General features: G+C 28.6%; 1 protein-coding gene across 4 annotated transcripts in view; it reads right to left on the reverse strand.

The window, feature by feature from the left end:
* The window catches only part of LOC126736922 (semaphorin-2A), a 713,174-nt gene that overhangs the window by 36,795 nt on the left and 650,616 nt on the right, over nucleotides 1–25,763 (reverse strand). For all 4 annotated transcript variants that reach the window (XM_050441559.1, XM_050441561.1, XM_050441558.1 and 1 more), the window contains 3 exons: nucleotides 14,304–14,411; nucleotides 9,436–9,580; nucleotides 5,925–6,050 (listed from right to left, as the gene is read on the reverse strand). In XM_050441559.1, coding sequence (XP_050297516.1) covers nucleotides 5,925–6,050; nucleotides 9,436–9,580; nucleotides 14,304–14,411 — 379 coding nt within the window. The remainder of the gene's footprint in view (nucleotides 1–5,924; nucleotides 6,051–9,435; nucleotides 9,581–14,303; nucleotides 14,412–25,763) is intronic.

Below are 25,763 nucleotides of genomic sequence, written 5' to 3' on the forward strand. Positions count from 1 at the left end.
TTTTTTGAAATTTCTTGTTTTTTTTTCCTTTAATTACGTTAGAATAAGAATATACTTAATTTAGACACACAAATATATGATATACATATTTTTTTCAAAATATAGTAGTGGTGCGTTAATTTTGGTGCCCAGTATATATATATATAACAAATATAGAATTCCGTGCCTTTACGACTTTCACGAAAAATAATTAAAAAACTCATTATAAACACATCAAAGGGCTTAACCCCTTGGAAGTTAGTAATATAAGCTTAAAATGAGAAGCCGGCACATGCATCGTTTTACGAGTATGATAAAAGGCTTTTACCTCAGTAATAAAATGTTTTATTATATTTCCCTTTTAAATGTAATAGTAAAAGTTGAATTAATTAAATGGGGAGAGTATAGGAGCAAGAGCGTGAGAAGTAAATTCGAAATTATTTATAATAATAGCTCTGAAATTCTAGTGAGAGACGACCCTGCACCTCCAAGGAAGCGTGTGAGTGTAGGATACAGTTTTTTGATAATATAATATAATAGTAACCTTTCTTTAGCAAAAAAAACGCAGATAAATGAATTATTTAACAGATTTATAGACAAGTTATTAAATAACAACAATCAACAAAATCGGCTCGAATAATCAAAATTCGCATTAATAAAACATTTCGAAATTTTCAAAGGGGATACTAAAGTATGACTAGAGTTTTAGGCTTAACGTTAAAGGCCAATATTTAAAAAAAAATGGATTTTCAAATCTAATTTTGGAGTCAATATAATTTTGAAAAAAAAACTTTCGAATTCAAAAATGCCAAAAAGTGATATTTTCAAAACTTACCTTGGAGGCCAATTTTATGGATTTTTTTCTCGAAAAAGTGAAATTTAAAAAAATAAATTTGGATTTTGGTACAATGATAAATTTCATTTTGAGGGCTAATTTTACAATTAAAATAAAAAATCCAAAATGTAAAATTCAAAATTTATTTTCGGCGCCAATTTTGGACTTAAAAGCGGAAATTCGAAATAAATCTTCTTAACTTAAATTTAAAAGTTAATTTTTGAGTAAAAAAAGTGTAATATGAATTTTAATTTTGAAGGATAATTTTAGAAAAAAACAAAATTTCTATAAAAGGGAAATTTCAAAATATTAAACATTTAAAAAAAATGAATTTACAAATCTAATTTTGGAGTCAATATGTTCTTAAAAAAAAAACTTCACTGAGTTAAGTTTGAACGACAAAAGTGGAATTTTAAAATTGTCCGTTGGGGAGCATAGTGATATTTTAAAAATTACCTTGGAGGTCAATTTTATGGATTTTTTTTCGGAAAAGTGAAATTTAAAAAAATTAAATTTGGATTTTGGTACAATGATAAATTTTATGTTGAGGGCGAATTTTTCCATTAAAATAAAAAATTCAAAATTTATTTTCGGCGCCAATTTTGGACTTAAAAGCGGAAATTCAAAAATAATCTTCTTAACTTAAATTTAAAAGTTAATTTTTGAGTAAAAAAAGTGTATAATGAATTTTAATTTAAAGGATAATTTTAGAAAAAAAAAATTCTATAAAAGGGAAATTTTAAAATATTAAACATTAAAAAAAAATGGATTTACAAATCTAATTTTGGTGTCAATATTTTCTTTAAAAAAAACTTCGCTAAGTTAAGTTTGACCGCCAAAAGTGAACTATTAAATTCATCGTTAAGGACCAATTTCAGAATTAAAAAATGCCATAAAGTGGTATTTTGAAAATTTACCTTAAAGGCCAATTTTATGAATTTTTTTTTCGAAAAAATGAAATTTGGATTTTGGTAAAATGATAAATTTAATTTTGAGGGTTAATTTTACAATTAAAATAAAAAATCCAAAATGTGAAATTTCAAAATTAATTCTCGGCGCCAATTTTAGACTTAAAAACGCAGATTCAAATTTAATCTTGAAGCCAATTTAAGAATCAAAAAAATTTCCCAGAATGTGAATTTGAAAGAAAACTGGAATTTGAAGCTTAATTTTGAAGACCAAATGTAGAGTCAACAAATTTTCAAAAAAGTGAAATTTTGAAATTAAAATTAAAAGTTAATTTTTGTGTAAAAAAGTGTATTATGAATTTTAATTTTGAAGGATAATTAAAAAAAAAAATCCGTAATAGGGCAATTTTAAACATTTAAAAGAAACTGGATTTTCAAATCTAATTTTATAGTGAATATTTCCTTTAAAAAAGTTAAATTTCGAAATTTACAAGACTTTGTTAAGTTAAGTCGGACCGTCAAAAGTGGAATTTTACATTTATCGTTAAAGACCAATTTTAAAATTGAAAAAAAATACCAAAAAGTGATATTTTCAAAACTTACCTTGGAGCCCAATTTTATGGATTTTTTTTTTGAAAAAGTGAAATTTACAAAAATTAAATTTGGATTTTGATAAAATGATAAATTTAATTTTGAGGGCTAATTTTACAAATAAAATAAAAAATCCAAAATGTGAAATTTCAAAATTTATTTTCGGCGCCAATTTTAGACTTAAAAGAGCAGATTCAAAATTAATCTTGAGGCCAATTTAAGAATTAAAAAAAATTCCCAGAATGTGAAATTTCGACATTTTTCAAAATTTAATTTAGAGGTCAATTTTTAAATAAAACAAAAACTGGAATTTGGAGCTTAACTTTAAAGACTAATTTTAGAGTCAAAAAAATTTCAAAGAAGTGAATTTTTGCGTAAGAAAAGTATAATTTTAAAGGCTAAATTTAGCAAAAACAAAATTTCCATAAAAGGAAAATTTCAAAATTTTGAAAAGTTAAAAAAACAGGATTCTTAAATCTAATGAAATTCGGACATTTTCAGAACTAGTTTTGGAATTTAAAAACCTGAATATGAATTATTCAAAAATTACTTGAAGGTAAACATTTAAGTAAAAACAAACACGATTTTATAGCAAAAAAAAAAAGAAAAAGTGTGAAATTTTTTAAATTAAATTTGGAGATTAATTTTTAATTAAAATTAAGTTAAATTTTAAATTTAATTTTAAAGGCTAATTTTATAAAAATTAGGGAAATTGAACAAACTTTGAAAAATATGAAGAGTAAGTCTAGTTCGGGCCATGATCTTATTCCCTGTTTTCTACTAAAAGATAGTGCTGTTTTCGCTGAGCCTCTTAAATATCTCTTTAATTTGGCCTTAAAAACATGCACATTTTCGTCATGCTGGAAACTGGCTAGGGTATGTCCGATATTGAAAAAGGGGGATGCTTCTGATATTGCCAATTACAGACCAATTACGATTCTCAGTAGTTTTGGAAACGTCTTTGAGAAAGTCATATACAACCGTATGTTTCCAGCAGTTCATAGACTCATTGCCACTCAGCAACATGGATTTATGCCCCAACGGTCTAATCTGCTTCAATTTACTCTATTTTTAAGTGATGCTATTGATGACGTCGGCCAGACTGATGTAGTTTACACAGACTTCTCAAAGGCCTTTGACTGCATTGATCATTTTACTGTACTTAAAAAACTATGCTCTTTTGGATTTAGTCAATCACTTATCTCTTTTTTTAGATCATATCTTACTTCAAGGCAACAATTCGTTTCTTATAACGGCTTCAAGTCTGAGTTGTATGTGGCTTCATCTGGGGTGCCTCAAGGATCGAATTTGGGGCCTTTACTGTTCTTACTTTTCATCAATGACCTTTCCCGCGCCTTAACTTGTGAAAACTTACTATTTGCCGACGATTTGAAAATATATATCAATAGTATTGACGACTGTGTATTTCTCCAACATCAACTTAATATTTTACACACCTGGTGTATAAAGAATAAACTTAAAGTAAATATATCTAAATGTAAAGTAGTGACATTCACTCGGAAACGTAAACCATTAAATTACGTATACAGTATCAGTTCTGAAGAATTAGAGCATTGTGAACATATACATGATTTGGGGGTTACATTTGATACCCAACTGACATTTATTCCCCACACTCAGTTAGTACTTTCATTTGCAAATAATGTTTTAGGTTTCATAATGAGAAACTGTAAACAATTCACTAATATTACATCTCTTAAAACACTGTTTTACTCACTAGTTCGATCAAGACTTGAATATTGCAGCTTAGTGTGGTATCCAATATATTAGATTCATGTTATGGCTCTAGAGAATGTTCAAAGAAAATTCCCCAAATTTTTGCATTTGAAGGAAACTGGTGTCTATCCTCAAAGAGGATTTGATAATGCTCTTTTACTGTCTCAGTTTAATATCGATTCTCTTAATTTTAGAAGGATGCTTGTTTCTAATAACTTTGTATATAAGCTTACTCACAATCTTATTGATTCGCCCCATCTTTTATCAATGTTAAACTTTAGAGTACCAAGATGTAACTCACGGCTTACCGAAATATTTTATTGTCCTCATTCGAGAACTAACATTGGCAAGAAGTCACCAATTTTTGTTATGACCACAAATTTTAACAGCATCTCTGCTTTGTGCGATATACATAACTGTTCTCTTAGACAAGTAGGTATTTTTACTAGGGAAATTTTCTCCCTTCTTATTTAAGTTAGATGTGTAGGTATTATAGCTTAAGCACATATTGTATTTTTCAGTTTTTTTTTCATATTTTATATCTGTTACTTGGTGTGCTAGCATTGTTCTGTAAATGGTTTTGTACTGTTGAATAATAAACAATAAAAAAAAAATAAATTAAAAAAAAATCCAAAACATGGAATTTCAATATTTTCAAATCAACTTTGGGCGGAAATTTTAGACTCAAAAATGGAATTTCTTAATTTAACTTTGAGGGAAATTGTAGAATAAGAAAAAACTTCGGAATGTGATATTTCAAAATTTACTTTTGAGACCAATTTTTCAGTTAAAAAAAGAGGGAAATTCCCCTGTTGTTTAGAAGACAATTTGAAGCCATTTTTTTCAAAAAAGTATAATTTGTTTAGAAAACTAATTTTTTAATTAAAAAAATAGAACTTTAAATTCAATTTTGAAGGCATATTTAAGAATTAAAGAACAGTAAAATTTCGAAATGTTGAGTATTTATTTTAAAGGAAAAATTTTAAGTAAACAAAACTTGATTAAATTTTAACTTTGGAGGCTATATTTAGAAAAGTGAAATTTTGAGCCTTTTAAAATTAAGTTTGAAGGCCTATTATAGAATTGAACAAATTGGTAAAAAAAATATTTTCGAAATTTCCAAAATTAACTTTGGAGGCCAATATCTGAGTGAAAAAAACTGAAATTTTAAACTAAACTGCAGAGGCTAATATAATAACTTTACAGCAAAAAAAAATTAAAAAAGTGAAATTTTTAAAATTAGACTAATTTTTAATTAAAATTAAGTAAAATTTCAAATTTAATCAGGAGAAGTCCGATGCCTCGGTGGGTAAACGTATAAAACAAAAAATTATAGTAGCATTAAAATCATTAACATGTTCAAAGTAATCTTCAAAAAAATCGATCAATTTGGCATCTTCATTCTCAACAGAAGTATTTAATACCAATCATACACAGTTCAAACAGAATACAAACAAACATAACCTGCATCAGACACAATAATGTAAACCTTTGACTATGACTTCCCTATTCTACTGTTACTATTATTATATCTACTGGTACCCATCAATGATCAAATCACATAATTCACTTGGACTAATAAGACAACGTTATCTTTGTTGTTCAGATAACCCCAACAATTAATAAATAATACTATTGTATTATATACAATATCTAAATCTAGTTGCTATTCATTAACACCAAGACTAAGAATGTTTTATTTAAACTTATATAAAATACCAATTTACCACTCAATCACTCACTCACAGATAAACTCCCTTGTGTGACCGGCATCAGTATTCATTTATTTAAAAAAAACATAAAGGAAACTTTCTCACCTAAACTAAGATGGACATATAGAGGTACAAAACTATAGGGAAACTACAGTTACTTACTGTCGAGCCACTTGGAGTCGTATTTTAAAGTTCTCTTGAAGCTGAACTCCTTCTTGCCGGTGGTTAAATTATGCAGGTCCGTACGGAAGATAACGGTGTCGGCTTTTGTAAATTCGGCATTGGTCCCTGAAAATTTAAAGAGAACTTAGTGTACTTGCGGGTGGAGGCGGAGGGGTGGAATAGCCCCTATAAAATATTTAAAGAACGACCCGAGAACGTACCCGATAGATATAAAAGCTACGGGCGATCCGAGGGGTTGTATTTATTAAATAAACATCAATTTCTTCAATCAACCTGATATATATAGGGGATTTTTCCTTGCAAACTTTTATTTATGATAATAATGTGATATGTATGAGTGAATTTAAAGCGTCGATGTAAATCTATAAGACGAGGGAAGCCAAAAAGAAGGAACCGAAACTTTGGAGGTCGATATTTCGGCTTCTATGGCCACTATTAAGAAAATTCCAACGGATTTGTCTTAGTTTCGTCATTCTGAATTCAACGAGACCATCTTCGAGGTGGTAGCTCTTATATTAGCTGAGATATCGCATTTTTGGAGCCCATTTTTGGCCTCAAAAACGAGTTTGAAAAATGACTGTTTTCCGAATATTCGAAGTGCTCTCATTTCTTTATTTCTGCTCGGATCTTGTTATAACCCAGTGTTTTTGTGATGTGGGTGATAAGGGCAAGCCGATAGTATAGTTAGTTCGATTTTGAAAAAAATCAATTTTCGGTGAAAAAATCGATACGGGGGGTATACCCAAAAAATGAAAAAACTCTAACTTTGAAGGTCGATATCTCGGCTTCTATGGCTACTATCTGGTAAATTCCAACGGTCTTGTCTTAGCTGCGTCATTTTGAATTCAACGAGACTATTTGCGAGGTCGTAGCTCTTATATTAGCTGAGATATCGCATTTTTGGAGCCCATTTTTGGCCTCAAAAACGAGGTTGAAAAATGACTGTTTTCCGAATATTCAAAGTGCTCTCATTCCCTTAGTTCTGCTCATATCTTATTATGACCCGGTGTTTTAGTCATGTGGATGATAAGAGGAAGACGATAGTATAGTTAGCTCGATTTTGAAAAAAATCAATTTTCGGTTAAAAAATCGATACGGGGGGGTATACCTTAAAAATGAAAAAATCCTAACTTTGAAGGTCAATATCTCGGCTTCTATGACCACTATTGGGAAAATTCTAACGGTTTTGTCTTAGTTTCGTCATTCTGAATTTAACGAGACCATTTTCGAGGTCGTAGCTCTTATATTAGCTGAGATATCGCATTTTTGGAGCCCATTTTTGGCCTCAAAAACGAATATTCAAAGTGCTCTCATTTCTTTATTTCTGCTCGGATCTTGTTATAACCCAGTGTTTTTGTGATGTGGGTGATAAGGGCAAGCCGATAGTATAGTTAGTTCGATTTTGAAAAAAATCAATTTTCGGTGAAAAAATCGATAAGGGGGGTATACCCGAAAAATGAAAAAACTCTAACTTTGAAGGTCGATATCTCGGCTTCTATGGCTACTATCGGGTAAATTCCAACGGTTTTGTCTTAGTTGCGTCATTCTAAATTCAACGAGACTATTTGCGAGGTCCTAGCCCTTATATTAGCTGAGATATCGCATTTTTGGAGCCCATTTTTGGCCTCAAAAACGAGGTCGAAAAATGACTGTTTTATGAATATTCAAAATGCTCTCATTCGCTCTTAGTTCTGCTCGGATATTGTTGTAACCCAGTGTTTTCGTCATGTGGGTGATAAGAGCAAGACGATAGTATAGTTAGTTTAATTTAAAAGAAAATCAATTTTCGGTGAAAAAATTTGATACGGGTAGGTATACCCTAAAAATGAAAAATCCCAAACTTTGGAAGTCAGTATCTCGGCTTCTATGGCTACTATTGGGTAAATTCTAACGGTTTTTTCTTAGTTTTGTCATTTTGAATACAACGAGACCATCCGCGAGGTCGTAGCTCTTATATTAGCTGAGATATGGCATTTTTGGAGCCCATTTTTGGCCTCAAAAACGAGGTCGAAAAATGACTGTTTTCCGAATATTCAAAGTGTTCTCATTTGTTTATTTCTGCTCGGATCTTGTTATAACCCAGTGTTTTTGTGCTGTGGGTGATAAGGGCAAGCCGATAGTATAGTTAGTTCGATTTTGAAAAAAATCAATTTTCGGTGAAAAAATCGATACGGGGGGGTATACCCGAAAAATGAAAAAACTCTAACTTTGAAGGTCGATATCTCGGCTTCTATGGCCACTATCGGGAAAATTCTAACGGTTTTGTCTTAGTTTCGTCATCCTGAATTTAACGAGACCATTTGCGAGATGGTAGCTCTTATATTAGTTGAGATATCGCATTTTTGGAGCCCATTTTTGGCCTCAGAAACGAGGTCGAAAAATGACTGTTTTCCGAATATTCAAAGTGCTCTCATTTTCCCTTAGTTCTGCTCATATCTTATTATAACCCGGTGTTTTAGTCATGTGGGTGATAAGAGATAGCCGATAGTATAGTTAGTTCGATTTCGAAAAAAATCAATTTTTGCGGAAAAATTCGATACGGGACCCGAAAAATGAAAAAACCCTAACTTTGAAGGTCGATATCTCGGCTTCTATAGCCACTATCGGAAAAATTCTAACGGTTTTGTCTTAGTTTAGTCATTCTGAATTCAACGAGACTTTTCGCAACATCGTAGCTCTTATATTAGCCAAGATATCGCATTTTTGGAACCCATTTTGGCCTCAAAAACGAGGTCGCAAAAATGACTGTTTTCCGAATATTCAAAGTGCTCTCATTCCCTTAGTTCTGCTCAGATCTTGTTATAACCCGGTGTTTTCGTCATGTGGGTGATAAGAGCAAGACGTAAGTATAGTTAGTTCGATTTTGAAAAAAATCAATTTTCGGTTAAAAAGTCGATACTCTAAAAATGAAAAATCCCAAACTTTGGAGGTCGATATCTCGGCTTCTAAGGACACTATCGGTAATATTCCAATGGTTTTTTTTAACTAACATTTCCAAAAAAAAAACTAAGTCCAACATTCATTCTTTACCTACACTAGTACGTCAAACACTCGCTAAGCAAATACTCTACTTTAATAACAACTGACTTAAAATACGCGAACCGATTAATAAAACACTCAATAATAACAAATTTACATACGTAAACCGTATAGCGAGAATATATGCAATTTTCCTATATATAGCAGAAAAGAAAATCCACCTTTCAATATTCCTATCCGGGGGGCGAAGAAGCGTTACAATAATCGGCATTTGAAAATTTCATCAAGTCCAAAATTGTTTTGAATGTATTTTGAAATCTGGGTCGTTTCAATATTTAATCGGGGTGGAATGAATCGCTTTTAAATATACAATAAGCCACTTGGGAGGTTATGACGATAGTTCTAAATTTTCCCTTCGCTATATTAATTTATAATTAATTATTAGGGGATTGCTTGAAAAGCAGAAGATGTCAATATTTGTAAATAATTTACATTTTACGATTAAACTTACCTGAATATAGTCCTGGAAGGTCCCCAGGGTTGCCATTTTCCACCCAGACAGCTGTCGAATTATCGGTGGGGTCGTAGGGACATTTGGCAATGCCCATACCGATGCCATGCACAAAAACGTTGCGGCTTAAATGGGTCAGATTTGCCTAAAAAAAAATTAATAACTGATAATTTTTCTAATGGCGTTTTCAGCTGATTTTTCCCAAGCAATTAAATGGGTAAACTAAATTTGCAGTAGCACAGCAACTATTTTTAATTTGTGATAATATGATCATTTCTACCTATACTGAAATACCCGAATTGGCTCTAAATATGACACAATCATAATTTAACCGCAAACAATGTCACTTTAACCCCATTAGGGTCCTCAAACATACACACACAAACACCCAGAGCAATCTGATGTTTCGTCAGCTAATTTAGACGTGGAATTTGCATAATTATTGAGACGACGAAATCCGGTCAAGCAGTTTGAATACACCTTAATTATTAAGGTAAATATTGCCTTAAAGGGCTGTTATTTCCGTTGCTTTATTTCTTTTTTCTCGTTTATTTATTCACAACGACATTTTAAACACAATCTCGCGAAATTCAATCTAGTAAATATTAAATGAAAACCTCCACCACCCCCGAGGGGCAACAAAATTCACGGGAACGGAGTTTCACCTCGACGGAAGCTTAAAATTTCCACGTTTTTGGCGTCGGTAAAGAATTTCGTATATCTCGTCTAGCTGACATTTTAACGCATAAATCTGCATCTGTGGATTTTCCATTTTTATTTTTTTCATTTTTCGGAATAGGGCAGGATTTTGCTTTTCTGCTGTTATGCGGTTCTTTTGAATCCGATTTATTCAATTTTTTTTTAGGAGCAACTAAACCCAAAACCTTTGCGATTTTTGAGTAACTAAAAATTCGATTTGTTCTTGAATTATATGGAAAAAATCAGTTGAAAATGAATACCATGTCGATCTACTTGTAGAGAGGTTTTGTATAATGGAAGACACTAACAATAACCAGAAAAAATATTAATATCGATTAAACTGTTGGAATTCTTGAACAAGTAATGATGCGTATCTTATCATTGATGAAATAAAAAATTCCTTTATGATTAAACCATTGCTGGACAAGTTTAATGTCAAATTATTTGAATGTGCGAATAGAGGTCCTACGGCACGATTATAGGTTCAATATTTCCGTATGGTATTAATTGCAAAAAAGTTCATTATGATTAGGAGATTTGAATGCACACTTAAATTCTATAAAAAAGGTACATCTATGGAATATATAGACGATATATAGAAGGTACATCTATGGAAAAAAATGTATTTAAAAAATTCACATATGATTTTTTACTATTCGACAATCTAGTAAATAAAAATTGTGGAACTTGGATCGACATGATCATCGAACTGATGAAATTTAATTTAATGAGAAGTGCACAGAAAAGTGTGGTGGTATAGACAGTGAGAGTATAGTGAAATTATGTAACGTCTCTGTCGAATAGGTCCAATGTGGCTTCTTCGCTGACAGTTTTAAGATTTCAAAAAAATTATCAGAAGTACTAAAAATTTCGTTTCACCATTTAATTAGTAGGAAAAAATAGAGACATAAGACTTGGTACGCAGTTTTTTCTAATAAAATTATTGGACATCTAATTCGAAGTTTTTTCAAAAATTTGTAAAAATTGCAAAACTCGCCTTGGAAGTTGAATAAAAAAAAATTAAAAAAAGTGAAAATTCTTTGCATAAAATACTTTTATTTCAAAAGGTAAAAGAGGTAAAGATTTGAAAATTGGAACGCAGCTTCTCCTAATTAAGTCATTAAACAAAAAATTATTCAAAATGAAGAAATTCGCCTTGGAAGGTGAAAACAAATTTAAAAAAAAAAGAAACATATTTCAACGTTTTTATTTAAGAAAAAAATTAAAAATTGAGATTATAAGTTGATTTTTTTAATGAAAATCATTTGGATCACATATAATAATAATAATAATAATAATAATAATAATGTATTTATTTAGCTTGAGCTATAAAAGGTAATACATAATATAAATAATATAATACATATTTAAAAAAAAAAAACTTAAAAAAATTTAAATCAATAAAAATAAAAAAATGCACATAAATTGAAAAAAAAAGCGTGTACTTGTACAAAATGGCATACATATACAGAATAGACAAAAAGTCTCACATACCGAAAATTAATAAATAAAATTTAAGCCTAAAATAAAATAGCAAACATAAAACAAGTACGAGTACGAGAATTGTAAAACTAAAATAAAATAAATATAAATACGAAACAACAACTACTCAAACAAGGGTGATAAGGATTAAATGATAAAAGAAAGTATGTATAAATAAAACTTAAAAATAAATAAAAATTACTATTTAAAAATTTATAAGTAAAATGATAACTGGAACGCGGCTACTTTAAATCAAATCAATGGATACATAATTTGACGTTTTTGTTTTTTAAAATGTAAAAATTAAAAAAATTGTTTTGGAAGTTGAAAAACATTAAAAAAAATTTGAGTAGGTACCATGAAAACGAAAAAAAAACACATTTTTCATCAAAAGTTAAAAAAAAATATCAGTGGTACTAAAAATTTAATTTAGCCATTTAATTAGTAGGAAAAAATAGAGTTAAACTATTTTTACTATTTTTACTGCGCTTTTCTATTAAAATTAGTTTTTTCTATTAAAATTACTAGACATCTATTTCTAGACAAGTTTTTTTCAAAAATTTGTTAAAAGAGGTCGAAAATAGATCGAGTCGAAAATTAAAGCGCAGTTTCTTCTAGTTAAGTCTTTGGACACCTATTACAGCGTTTTTTCCAAAAAAGTTTAAAATTAAAGAAATCCGTCTTGGAAATTGATTTTTTCTAAAAAAAGGGACAATTTTTAAGACAACATGCTCATATCTCAATAACTAAAAGATATAGTGACTTGAAACTTGAAACGCAGTTTTTCTTGATAGAATTATTGAATACCTATTTATGCGTTTTTTCCAACAAATTTTACAAATCAAGAAATCTGCCTTGGAAGTTGATTTTTTTTCTAAAAGTGTAAATTTTTGAGACATAATGCTCATAACTCCAAAACTAAAAGAGATAGAGACTTGAAAATTGGAACGCAGTTTTGCCTAATAAAATTATTAAACACCTATTTACGCGTTTTTCCTAACAGAGTTTGCAAATGGAGAAATCTGCCTAAGAAGCTGACTTTTTTTTAAAAGTTTAAATTTTTGAGACAAAATACTCATAACTCCAAAACTAAAAAAGATAAAGACTTGGAAATTGGAACGCAGTTTGTCCTAATAAAATTATTGGATACATATTTAAGGTTTTTTTGCAAAAAAAATTACAATTCAAGAAATCCACCTTAAAAGTGAAATTTTTTTTTAAAGGGTGAAAATTTTTGGGCCGACATATTCATATCTCAAAAATAAAAATAGGTCCAGATTTGAAAAACATTGGAATGCAGTAATGCTAATAAAATCTTTGGACATCTATTACAATTTTTTTTTTAATTGAGAAATTCGACTTAGAGGTAAAAATTAATTGCATAAAACACTCACATCTCAAAAAAGACAATACTTATAGAGATTTTAAAATTAAATTTTTTTTATTAAGATTTTTGGAATTAAATGCTTAATTTCAAAAACTAAGAGATGTAGAGATGTTGAAAAAAAATAGATATATACTGGAAATATATTTATTCTCCTAGATACATTTCTTTGCGGACACGTCTTGGTATTTAAGTTGTTAATATAAATCTAGATATTGGTTTCTCAGTACTGAGTGTTTTCAAAATTGCCATTATATTAAGCTAAAATGATATTTAATTTTTTTATTATTTTTATTACTATTTAAGGCTACTACTAAAATTTTTAGTTAATATCCGGATAATTCTACTTATCCAGATATTAGCTATTTGCGGCTATTACCATGTTATTTTTAATCACTACTATACGGACATTTCTACTCAATAAAAGCTGGATATAGAAATATACAAGGTGCGTGAAGTTAAGTATGCACAAATGTTAACTTAATTTTATTTGAATCTACTACGAGCTGGAAAAAAAGACATCACACTTTTTTCAATTTATTCAATAATTTTTTATAAACAACATTATTATTACAATTATTATGGATAGCTATTACTGTACCATGTTGATGAAAAAATTTTGATTTTTGCAACACATTTAACATTTTGGGAAAATATTAGAGGTTTTAAAAAATTGATTTTGACTATTTGATTGACTCAAAAAAATACCATGCCTATTCAAAAAAAAAAATTATTGTTTGCCAAAAATTTTAAAATTTTGAAAAAATAATTAGTAGTACCAGAAATTTGAATTGATTATTTAATTAGTCGGAAAAAATCAATTGAAAATGAGTATCATGTAGATGCAGATGAAAATATTGGGATTTTTAGAAAAGTTTAGCTACATTGCAAAAAATTACCAGCGGTATGAAAAATCCGAGATAACCATTAAATTAATTGCGTAAAATGAACTCAGCAATTTGCAGTTTATTTCGTATGTATTAAATATTTAAATAATATAAATATTTGTAAGTTTACATCAGTGATATCAAAAATTTGATTTAACCAATAAAGCAAAACTAGCTGATAATGAGGACCATTTTGACATAAAAAAATTGATTTTTAAAATCGTCTTAAAATATTGTAATGAAACGAGAAGAAATAGAAACAATATTAAAAAAAACAAAAATTTTCTATTTTTGTTTTAAATTTAATTCTTCTTTAATTCTTTCTTAAAATTTAATTCTTAAGTAAGACGAAAAAAAATAATATAAATAAAATATATGTATAAACTAAAGAAAGATAATACCAGAAAAATACTTACATTAATAACCCAATCTTTCGGATTGTGTGCATTGGTCCCACAAACGTAGAGCCGATCTCCATTGCCCATGGACTGAATGACCCTTATGTGATTTCTGCAGTCAAAATGCTGCAAAAAAAACAATTTCCTATTTAGTTACTTATACGACAAATAACGTGAAATTTAATAAAACCCAAATAAATGATGAAAACACGACGGCTCCCTTGTTTAATATAAAACCACTCGAGTTGTAGTAATCCGACTTGCGCTAAATAATGTATAAAACAAAAATCGAATAATTTTGCGTGAGCGATCAAAAACAAAAGCGGGGTAAAACTCCCGTTTACGGTGGATGCTCTTCAAGCAAATTCCTTCTGACATTTAAACTGAGAAGTGGTTGTTCAGGTTTATTAAATTAGTATATGCCATTTAAAGAGGGGGCAGAAATATTTTAACATGCTGGCTTCAGCGTGTATAGCAGTAGACTGTATCAAATTAGTTAATGGTTTTAAGGGTTTTTCGGTCACGAAGCATTGTATCGAATGAAACCTTAATAACTTCGGGTATATTGAAGTTAAGGAAAACCTAATGGTGGTTTTATAAGCGGCTCATTGGGATTTTTTAAGAGTGGACATTTCGGATTGCTAGGTGGGGCCGTTGGAGAGTTATTAAAGAATAAATGTGATTTTTTTAGTTTGATTTTCTTAGGAAAAAGGCTAATTGTTTACGCTGTATTTAATCGAAAATGTTTAAATTTTTTAAGGGGTTTTCCAGGAGTGATTTTTTATCATTATATTTCAGGCATTTAAGGAAAACATCATGTTTTACTCTCTGCAGAATAAAAATTAAATGACCATTTATTTCAGGCAGTTAGGGAAAAAATAAAAAGTATTTTAGACAGTTGATGAATAAAATGTGTCTTGCTTCCTTTAGTTCCAGACAGTAAATGTCAAAATTTTAAGTTAAAATACCTGGATTTAATTTATAGTAATTGCCTGGAAAAACGATAATTTTGTTTATTCCAGATAGTTGAGGGCTAAAATAGATATAACTGCCTAGAGAGAAAAATACAAAGATAGTATAGAATGTAGAATGTAGAATACAAAACATAATCAACTGCCTGGGAGGAAAAAACAACGAATTTCAACTATCAGTTATTCCAGGCAGTTGACGGAATAAATATTTTACTGTTTATACTTATAGGTACTTGAAAAAAAAAAACATCCTTAATTCCAGGCAACATTTGTTCAACTGCCTGGACGAATATACGAATTACTATAATTAAATTGGCTGAAAAACAATCATTTTCTTTATTTCCAACATTTGAAGGCTAAAATAAAATTAACTATCTAAAAAGAAAAAGACAGCTTGGAAAAAGAAACTCTCAGTTATTCCAGGCAGTTGACGGAATAAATATTTTACTGTTTATACTTATGAAGTACCTGAAAAAATACATTCTTAATTCCAGGCAAGATTTGTTCAACTGCCTGGATGAATATACGAATTACTATAATTGTACTATAACAGTTGAAGGCTAAAATAAAATTAACTATCTAAAAAGAAAAAGACAGCCTGGAAAAAGACAACAAAAAGAAATTTCAGGCAATTGAGAATCAAAACATAATCAGCTGCCTGGGAGGAAAAAACAACGAGTTTCAACTCTCAGTTATTTCAGGCAGTTGAGGGAACAAATATTTTACTGTCTATACTTATAAGTACTTGATAAACCCCATTCTTAATTACAGGCAACATTTGTTCAACTGCCTGGACGAATATACAAATTACTATAATTAAATTGCCTGAAAAACAATAATTTTCTTTATTCCAGACAGTTGAACGCTAAAATATATTTAACTATTTGAAAAGAAAAAGACAGCCTGGAAAAAGACAACATAAAGATATTCCAGGCAGTTAAGAATCAAAACACAATCAACTGCCTGGGAGGAAAAAACAACGAGTTTCAACTTTCAGTTATTCCAGGCAGTTGACGGAACAAACATTTTACTGTTTATACTTATAAGTACTTGATAAAACACATTCTTAATTCCAGGCAACATTTGTTCAACTGTCTCGACAAATATATAAATTACTATAATTAAATTGCCTGAAAAACGATAATTTTCTTTATACCAGACAGTTGAAGGCTAAAATATATTTAACTATCTGAAAAGAAAAAGACAGCCTGGAAAATGACAACAAAAAGATATTCCAGGCAGTTGAGAATCAAAACATAATCAACTGCCTGGGAGGAAAAAAATAACGAGTTTCAACTTTCAGTTATTCCAGGCAGTTGACGGAATAAATATTTTACTGTTTATACTTATAAGTACTTGATAAAACACATTCTTAATTCCAGGCAACATTTTGTTCAACTGTCTGGACGAATATACAAATTACTATAATTAAATTGCCTAAAAAACGATTATTTTTTTATTCCAGATAGTCGAGGGCTAAAATAGACTTAACTATTTGACAAGGCAAATAAAATGACAGCCTGGAAAAAAGACAACCAAGAACATAACTCCCTATATTATTATAGGAAATGACTCTCAATAGTTTCAAGTGCCTGGACGTACCAAGAAATTACTTCAATTAAATTAAAATTGCCATAATTTAATTACCACAAACAAGTTTTTGAGTAATGTGCCTATTATTTTTTAAGCAGATTCAAGTAGAGCTAGATTTTCCTTAATTAATTAATGAATACATTTTAATGTATACACTTTTTCTGCATACGTGTTTAATGTTCCTCACACCTAACATTTGCTTAATTATTTAATTAATTTCAAGTAAAACTTAGCAATCTCAAATAAAAATAAATTAACAATTTATTTAATTTTAAAAGAGGTCTTCAAAATAAAAATTGAATTAAGTTTTTTTTTACTAGAAAATTTGCCTCCAAAGTAAATACTATAAATTTTATACTATTTATTAAATTTTTTAAAATTCTATAATTAGCCTTCTACATTTAGTTTGAAATTTTGCTTTTTTAATTAAAAAATTAGCTTTTAAATCGAAAATTTCACTTTTTTGAGAAAAACAAAAGACACCGAATTCTCTTCTATAGTTGGGATAAAAAAGTAAGAAAAAACAACGAGTTTCAACTGTCTAACTCGACTGACTGGAGAAAATTATTCAATCAACTGTAACTCAATAATATTATTTTTAAATCATATTTAACACTATAAATATTTATTCTAATTTTGTCCCTATAAAATTGAATATTTAATTTAATAAAATTTTTTTGATGTAGTCAAAATATTTTTGAAAAACTGAAATGCTTAAGCATACATTTATTCCCATCCTTCTCAAATTTGTAATTTGTAAACAAGGATATGTACATAAACGAGAATTCAAATTTTCCTTTTATTCCTATATCATGGTTTAATTTTATTAATAGTGTCTGGATCGTCTGGAAATAGAGTTTTTCGGGTTTAGTTGGTCCAATTATACAAGAAAAATATCACGCTATTTTTATCCTCCTCTAATTTGTGAACTGGGACAAGGATATATAAATAAGAACTAAACTTTTCCTCTTATTTCTATATCATGGTTTGATTTTATTATTAGTGTATGGATCGTCTAAAAATAGTGTTTTTTGGCTTTAATTGATCTGATTACACAAGAAAAATTTCACTTTATTCTCATCATCCTCCTATTTTTATTTCATGTTTACATTTTATTAATATTGTCTGAAAATAGTGTTTTTCAAGTTTAATTCGTACAATTATATAAGAAAATTATCACTTTATTTTCATCTTCTTGACATTGGTAATCCCACATTTTTTTTTAATTAAATTATTAGGAATACGGAAACAATAAGGATATGAAAAAAAAGTTAAGATAAAAAGTGTTTGTTTGTTCGGAAATACTCATTTTGTTGAAAATATTGCTAAATGTACAGAGTGTCTTGTGTGACAAAATTTCATTGTCAAGGAGGTTTTTTTTTTAATGGAAAGCTCTGTATATTTTACCAAATTTTTACTCTTTAAATTTTAATTCTACATAAAAAATGTACGTCAGATATTGATGGATATTGATAGTAATAAATATAAAATATACAGTCATGGACAAAATATGGAAAGATTTTCTTCTCGCCTAAATCTTTAATAATTGTTTATCAATAGCAGATTTTATAGCAAATATAAGCCAACACTACTGAATAAAATTCTTTTTCTTATAAAACATAAAAAAATTCTCTAGACAAACGTATAAAAAGACTTCAAAAATGTTAAAATTAAAATTATAATATTATCAATATTTTGTTGAAAAACCTTTTGCTTTTCTCCATCTTCTTGGCAACGAATCTACAAGATTCTAACACATTTCAACTGGAATATATACTCCTGAAGGTGTTTAATCGAATTTAGGTCCGGCGATTGCGAAGGCCACTCTAGGTATTCAATGCTTTTTCTCTAAAAACCAATTTGCATAAAAATATTTCGGAAAAATGGCGAATTCTTATATAAACTGTAAGAAAAAGTGAACATTTATATTACAGGCATAGCAAAAATTCAAAGTCAAAAACTGAGTTTCTAGAGACCTTAGTACAGTAGATATTATTATAAAAAAAAAAAAAAAAAATTTCCCAAAAATGTTAATTTTTTCTTGCTAATTTTAAGTTAAATTAAATAAAAAATACAGCAATGGCACGCAAATATCTTTTTTTAAAAAAGGATGAGAGAAATATGTATAATAAAGGGAGAATTTTACATAAAATATTTATGCTTTCTATGTACTCGAAGAATTTTTTTTTTAAATTTGGTGATTAATTTATTTTTTAGGCATCATATTGAAGGAATTTTTTTTAAATAAAACTCTAACGGCATACTTACTAAAATTTAACGAAGCAAATGCCATAATTTTTTTAAGTTACATTCTGGAAATATTACTCTTACATCCGTGAGGTAAAGCACATATTAAAATCTCTTATTTACCAAATATTGGAAACCATTCCACTCGAAAGCCATCAAATCAAAATTTAAGTACATACATAAAATAGGCAATTTCATTTACATGCAAATATTCCTCAAAGAATTATTTAAAAATGCATTTCTTTCTGCTTGTTTATTAGTATTTATAAGCATATGTACATACAGATCTCCAGTTATATTTAAATTTTAATCCAGCTCAACTCCCAGGCTATAAATAGGATCTAATTAAAAAGTTTTTTAAGCGACATCCACCCCTCCTGCCTTCTCTCCAGTTAATTGCAAATAATTTTCCCTCGGAGTATTTTAAGCCCAAAGTTTTTCGCCATTTGAATGAAGTTTTATCGGGCATTCTTACCTGAGCATTCCCTGGTATGTTTGTACATAATTTATTTGTTTATTTTTATTAATAATTATGAGTGAGAATGAAAGTTTAATTTAGTTTAGGGGAATATTGCCATGGAAATGTTCAATTTTTCTCAGTTAAAGAGAAATTAATTTTTAATAGGTTATTGCCTTAAAAATCTGTGCATAATAAAAAGTTAATCGAGTCCATTTAAGTTATGCACATAATTAATAAAAAAACTAAATTTCTATTAATGGGTTTATTTATTTTTTTTTTAAATCAACAAACAAAATTTCTTCTCGTCATGGCATTTGTTTTAATAAATTCTGACTTGTTAATATAATGGTCAAATCAAATTTTTAGAATCATTCGTTAATAAAACTGATTTGGGGATCACACAGAAGGTTAAAGGTTTTGCTATGTTTTTTGCGTCAAAACTTGTCTAGTGTTTCTTGTATTTTGTCAAACAGTTCCTTTCATTCCTGTACACTTAGTGTATGTCTATTTTGCTTGCCAAAGAGTAAGAGAGAGAGATAGACTAGGAGAAATGATGATTAAATTCTTCTCATAAAGTCTGTGTCTGTCAAAAATGTTGAGGAAATTTCAGATAAAATATCAGATATTTCCAATTTTTAATAGTATGAGGTTAAATTCAGTTCTGAAAAAAATACAACAACAGATAAAGGGTGTCTTTGGTGCTAGGAAGATAAAAAATGCACCTTTTGTCCACTTTTTGGCATAAAAACCCCATCTTAGACCCAAGAAATGATGAGATAATAATTAAAGTCCTGGCTGAATACTGAAATGCGGTACAAAAATATACCTTTTACTCATTTTTTGTCCCTTTAAAAAATCATTAATTTCAATAACTGAGAAATTACCTTGTTCCAAAAAGAGCTTCATGTTTCCTTAGATCGTCAAGAACAAACAAATTTTATATATGCTGACTTTGAAAAGGCTTTTGATAAAGTAACTTCTAGAATATTATTAGATAAATTAAAATTTTAATTTTGATTTCACTAAGATTTAATAGAGTTTTTTAAGGAACATCTGTGTCAAAGGAAGCAATCAGTGTATATTAAAGGATTTAAATGTCAGCCATTCCAATTTGGGTCTCTTGTTATTTTTATTACTTACAATAACTGTTATCAACAGGTTTATTGATGACCTTAAAATTAATAAAAAAAAGAAAATCGCTGCTAACTGTTCAGATTTTCTAAAAGATTTGGATAGTGTTTTTCAATAAGCAATCGAGAATAAAATATACTTTAATATACGTAAATGTGTAATCCTTTTATATCATAAAAAGAAAATAGCACCGTGTACCCATAAAAATTAAATAGTGTATTGCTTTAACGCTTTAACGAGGTAAATGACTTAAGAGTAATTTTTGATTAACATTGATAACATACTAAAGACTTAAATAATCCAGAATGTTTAAGGCAGCTATATTTTGTATATACAAATATACAAAGTTTTGTAATGACAATATGGCGTAAATTGAGGGACCTAGATCCAATTTTACTGTGGAGTATCTTTTTTAAATACTAACTGGGCTTATATTTTTATATAAACTTTATTTCATTTTACAGTATATTATACTAGAAACACTTTTAGTTTTTACCTGCCATATGTAAAGACAGTATCAATAGACATCAAGAATATTACTTCACCCCAAAAAAAAAAAATTTAAATAATGTAATTAGTTCATAGTTTGATGAAATAATTTATATTTAGGAACGTTGTTTATAATAGGATTAGTTACCGGTGTAATATAATCTGTAAATTGTAAAAAAATAAATAAATCTCTTTATTTACTCTTTGCTTCTAAGGGAGGCAATGGATTTCCTAGGCGAGGGTCGATTTTGATCCAGAACTTTATTTTGGTCCTGTTGGAAACCTTGTGTCAAGAGTAAAGTGAGGAATAGAGATGAGAAAGATAAATACAAGAACTGAGAAAATGCTTACATTGTTATAGATTTTTCTGTTGTAAAATAAAAATCAAAGTTACCTGAAACTGTTCTTCTTCTTGGACATGGTTTCAAAATATTTGGACAAAAATGCTTATAGTTCACGGCCTTTCATGATTTCTTCAACGTAAGCTTAAAAATATTCCGAAGAATCTTTTAAAGTAAAAGTCAACTCGATCTGAGCACCATAACTTGAGTTATAACCCAAGTTGTCTGAAACTGTTCTTTTTCTTGGACATGATTTCCAAAAATTTGGATAAAAATGCTTCTAATTCATGGATTTTCATGATTTTTCTAATCGAAGCTTAAAAATATTCCAAAAAAGCTTTCAAAATAAAAAAATAAAAGTCAACTCGATCTGAGCACCACAAGTTGAATTATAACCCAAGTTACCTGAAATTGTTCTTCTTCTTGGACTTGGTTTCCAAAAATTTGGATAAAAATGCTTCTGATTCATGAATTTCCATGATTTCTTTAATGGAAGCTTAAAAATATACCAAAGAAACTTTTAAAATAAAAATCAACTAGATCTGAGCACCACAAGTTGAGTTATAACCCAAGTTACCTGAAACTGTTCTTCAGACAGTCAAAAATACTTTTCATTTGATATCTAAAATAATCATCAGCACCAAATACTTTTATAAAAATGAAAAATAAGCACTTTATACATCAAAGAAAAAAAACAGATACACACACGCACGATAATAAAATAAACTACCTTTCAACGCCTCACCCAAAATAAAATATAAACAAACTAAATTCAATTTATTTTCAGTAAAAATAAATAATAACGGCGAGAAAAAAAACCGGCAATAATCCCGTCAAAAGGGCATAATATCGACGCACATTCGGTCAAATAAAACGGAATTAATTTTGAAAAATTTCGATGAAAGGGCACGCGCGCGCCCTTCTGTCGGTTATTAATTTGAAATCCGGTCTGCATATACACGGTCTGGATGTATGTATGTGTGTTTTTTTTTAATGTGTGTTACGAAATAGCCGTGTTCTCCAATTACAAATTATGACCACTTAGCTTAATGGTACTCTCTCTCTCCCCGGGCCTAATTATATGTATATTGGAAATGATGCGAATACGTGATACTCGACGGAGCATTGCGAATGCCGGATTTTTAATCGTTATCGAAGTAAAATGATTGAAAATGCTGAAAAAGTTTTCCACCAGTTATTATTTGTGAGTGGGCATTTGGTATTGGGGAACAAAATATGGATGGCATTTTTGCTAAGGATTTTTGAGAAAAGTGCACTTGATGTGACGGGATCTTCTTAAGTGATAAAAATTTATATAGACGGAGCAAAAATAAACCCTTTTAATTTAAAATAATACGCCCTTGCGTGAATATTGACAATTTTAATTAAATATTAATTAAAAAGGATCAAGCACGTAAGGTAAGGTTTGATCTGATCTGAGGTAAATTTTTAGGCAATATGTCAAAAAATTGATTTTTTGCACCGGTATAACTGCATTCTTTTCCAAAAGTCTTAAATAAAAATTAAAATAAAGAAATTTTAAAATACACGTTAGAAACTGGATACAGCAGATAATCTTTTAGGAATAAAAAAATATATATAGGGATCACAATACAGATCTGAACTATGATTTTATTTATAAATAAAAATTTATCGATTAGAAAGGAATACATGAACTTTCTTAATTAATCTCTAATTGTCTTGTTCCTACGCACCAAACCACAAAATAATTATTTTTTACATATTTATAGTAAACTACTTCTGTGGTTAGTGCTTATTTACTTCTTTAAGAATTATATTAAAGTTAATGATTTTTTAAAGATTTTTCGGTTGTTCTAAATCAACTGACTTACAACTGATTAGATATACTAATTAATTATTTAAAATTAAATCAAAGCATTTATATTAAAATTAAATTTTTTCATGGCATCGCTTTTTTTGATCCTATAGTATCAATAGAATGATATAAGTAAATAACTAATAGATATTAAATAAAAATTGGAATATAGTAGAAGAAGGGTTAGTACAAAAAGATATGTGTACAAAAGATATGATATATTTTGCCTGTCTTAATATTCGACAAAACTAAAGAATCAGGAATAATAACCTCAACTGCCTATAATAGGTTATTTTTTTATGATATTCTTAACCACCTGGTCTTCTACGAATATAAATGTTTTAATATAAATTTGATCAATTACTTCAACTGACTGAAAATATTAAACAAATATCTTCAAGTATATGTTTTCAAAGAAACTATTGCTACGAAATTTTGACTTCGTGATTTTCTTTGTAGGTTTTTAAAAATTTTTCAAAAATACCTATATCTATAGAAAATGGATAACATATTGTTGGTGTGTATCTGAACTACAATTGCCTCAAAGTAATCAAACATTATGATCCTGTTCTAATATGCAAAAATTCATTCCAGGCACTTAAAATGGGGCATAATTTACTGAGAAATCAAAAAATATGAAAAAATCACAAAAATATTATAAGCACTCAAAGTGACTCAAATGCCAGGCTTTGTTGTAAAATATTTAGTAAATCGAAAAGTTATTCCAGGCATTAAATATTAATCATGATTCACTAGAAAAATCATTGCTTATTCAAAGATTTCAAAAATTCTTCCAGGCAGTTAGTGACTGAGGTTTCTAGAATAAGCTTTCCAATTATATAAGGTGTTAAATTTTAAAAACATAAATTAAGATTCACTGGAAAATCATAGTGTATTTAAGAATGTCAAAAACTATTCCAGGTCCTTATAATTAAAAAAGCATAGATATATATTATATTTTGTATATATAAATATATACAAAAAATATATTATAGATATATAATTATAGAGAACGTAAAATTTCAAATAAAGTTTTGTTCACTCACTATTTTCAGATTCACTGGAACAATGAAAATATATTTATGAATTTCAAAGACTATTTTAGGCATTAAAATCTAAGCATAATGCACTAGAGGAAATCATAGAAAATTAAACATAAAAACTCTAGATTTACTGGAAACAACAAGAATATTCAAAAATAGCAAAAATTTTTGCACTCATCAGGGATAAGCCTTTAAATTATATAAATAATTAAATTCCAAAAACCGATTATTAGATTCAATGGAAAATTCAGATAATATTTAAAAAATTCCAAAAACTATTCCAGGAACCTAGAACTGAAAATTATAGTTCACTATGAATCCATCAAATATTCGAAAATCCCCAAAATAAAGTTTTACATTCCTGAAAAAATCATAGAATATTAAATAATTTCAAAAATTCTTCCAGGCACTCAGTGGACTTAGGTTACTAGTCCTAGAATGAGCTTTAAAATTATATAAATTATTAAATTCGAAAAAAAGTGCATTCGATTCACTAAAAATTCATAAAATAGTTCAAAAACTTTTACAAGCACTTAAAGGTAGGCATAATTCAATGGAAAATCATAGAAAATCCAAAAAGTCACTAGAAAATCATAGAATATTTAAAAATGTTAAAAATAGAGCTTTATATTCAGTGAAAAATTTACAAAGTATTTAAAAACTGTAAGGCTTTTTCCAGGCACCGAAAATGTCTTTGTTTCTTGGAATATCCTTCCTATTCTTTGTTAGAAAAATCATAGAATGTTCAAAAAACCGAAAATCAAAAATTACTTCAATTGTCTGGAACTGAAAAAAAAATGTTTTTGATATCTGGAAAACCTATTAGGACCATAACTGTCTGGAAGTAATCAGAAATTACCATCTATTTTGACAGGTCCGAAAAATTATTCTAGGCATTTAAGGTGACTCAATTTTCTAGAATAACTTTTCAAATTATACGTATTGTTAAATTCTTAACACTGTGTGTTAGATTTAGTAGTATTTAAATGAGAATTTGTTGCAATGCATTTTTTTTTAAAGAAAAACAATGTAGGCATATAGGCATTACAGTATGACCCAAATTCTTTTTAGGAAATATAGGAAATAATGAAATTTTGACTTTGTGTTTTTGTTTGTTTGCTTTTCCACAATTTTTCAAAAATACCTGTTTGAAAAAAAGTGGATGTATTTTAGTTGTGTATCTGAAAAATGACCATCACTAACTACAACTGCCACGAAGTAATCGAGAATTATGATTCAATATACATTCATTCCAGGCACTTAAAATAGGGCATAATTTACTGGGAAATCAAAAAAATATTAAAAAATCAAAAAAATTGTATAGGCACTCAAATGCAAGAATCTGAGAAATTATTCCAGGCACTAA

This window comes from Anthonomus grandis, chromosome 5 (genome assembly GCF_022605725.1).
Source record: "Anthonomus grandis grandis chromosome 5, icAntGran1.3, whole genome shotgun sequence".
NCBI lineage: Eukaryota > Metazoa > Arthropoda > Insecta > Coleoptera > Curculionidae > Anthonomus > Anthonomus grandis.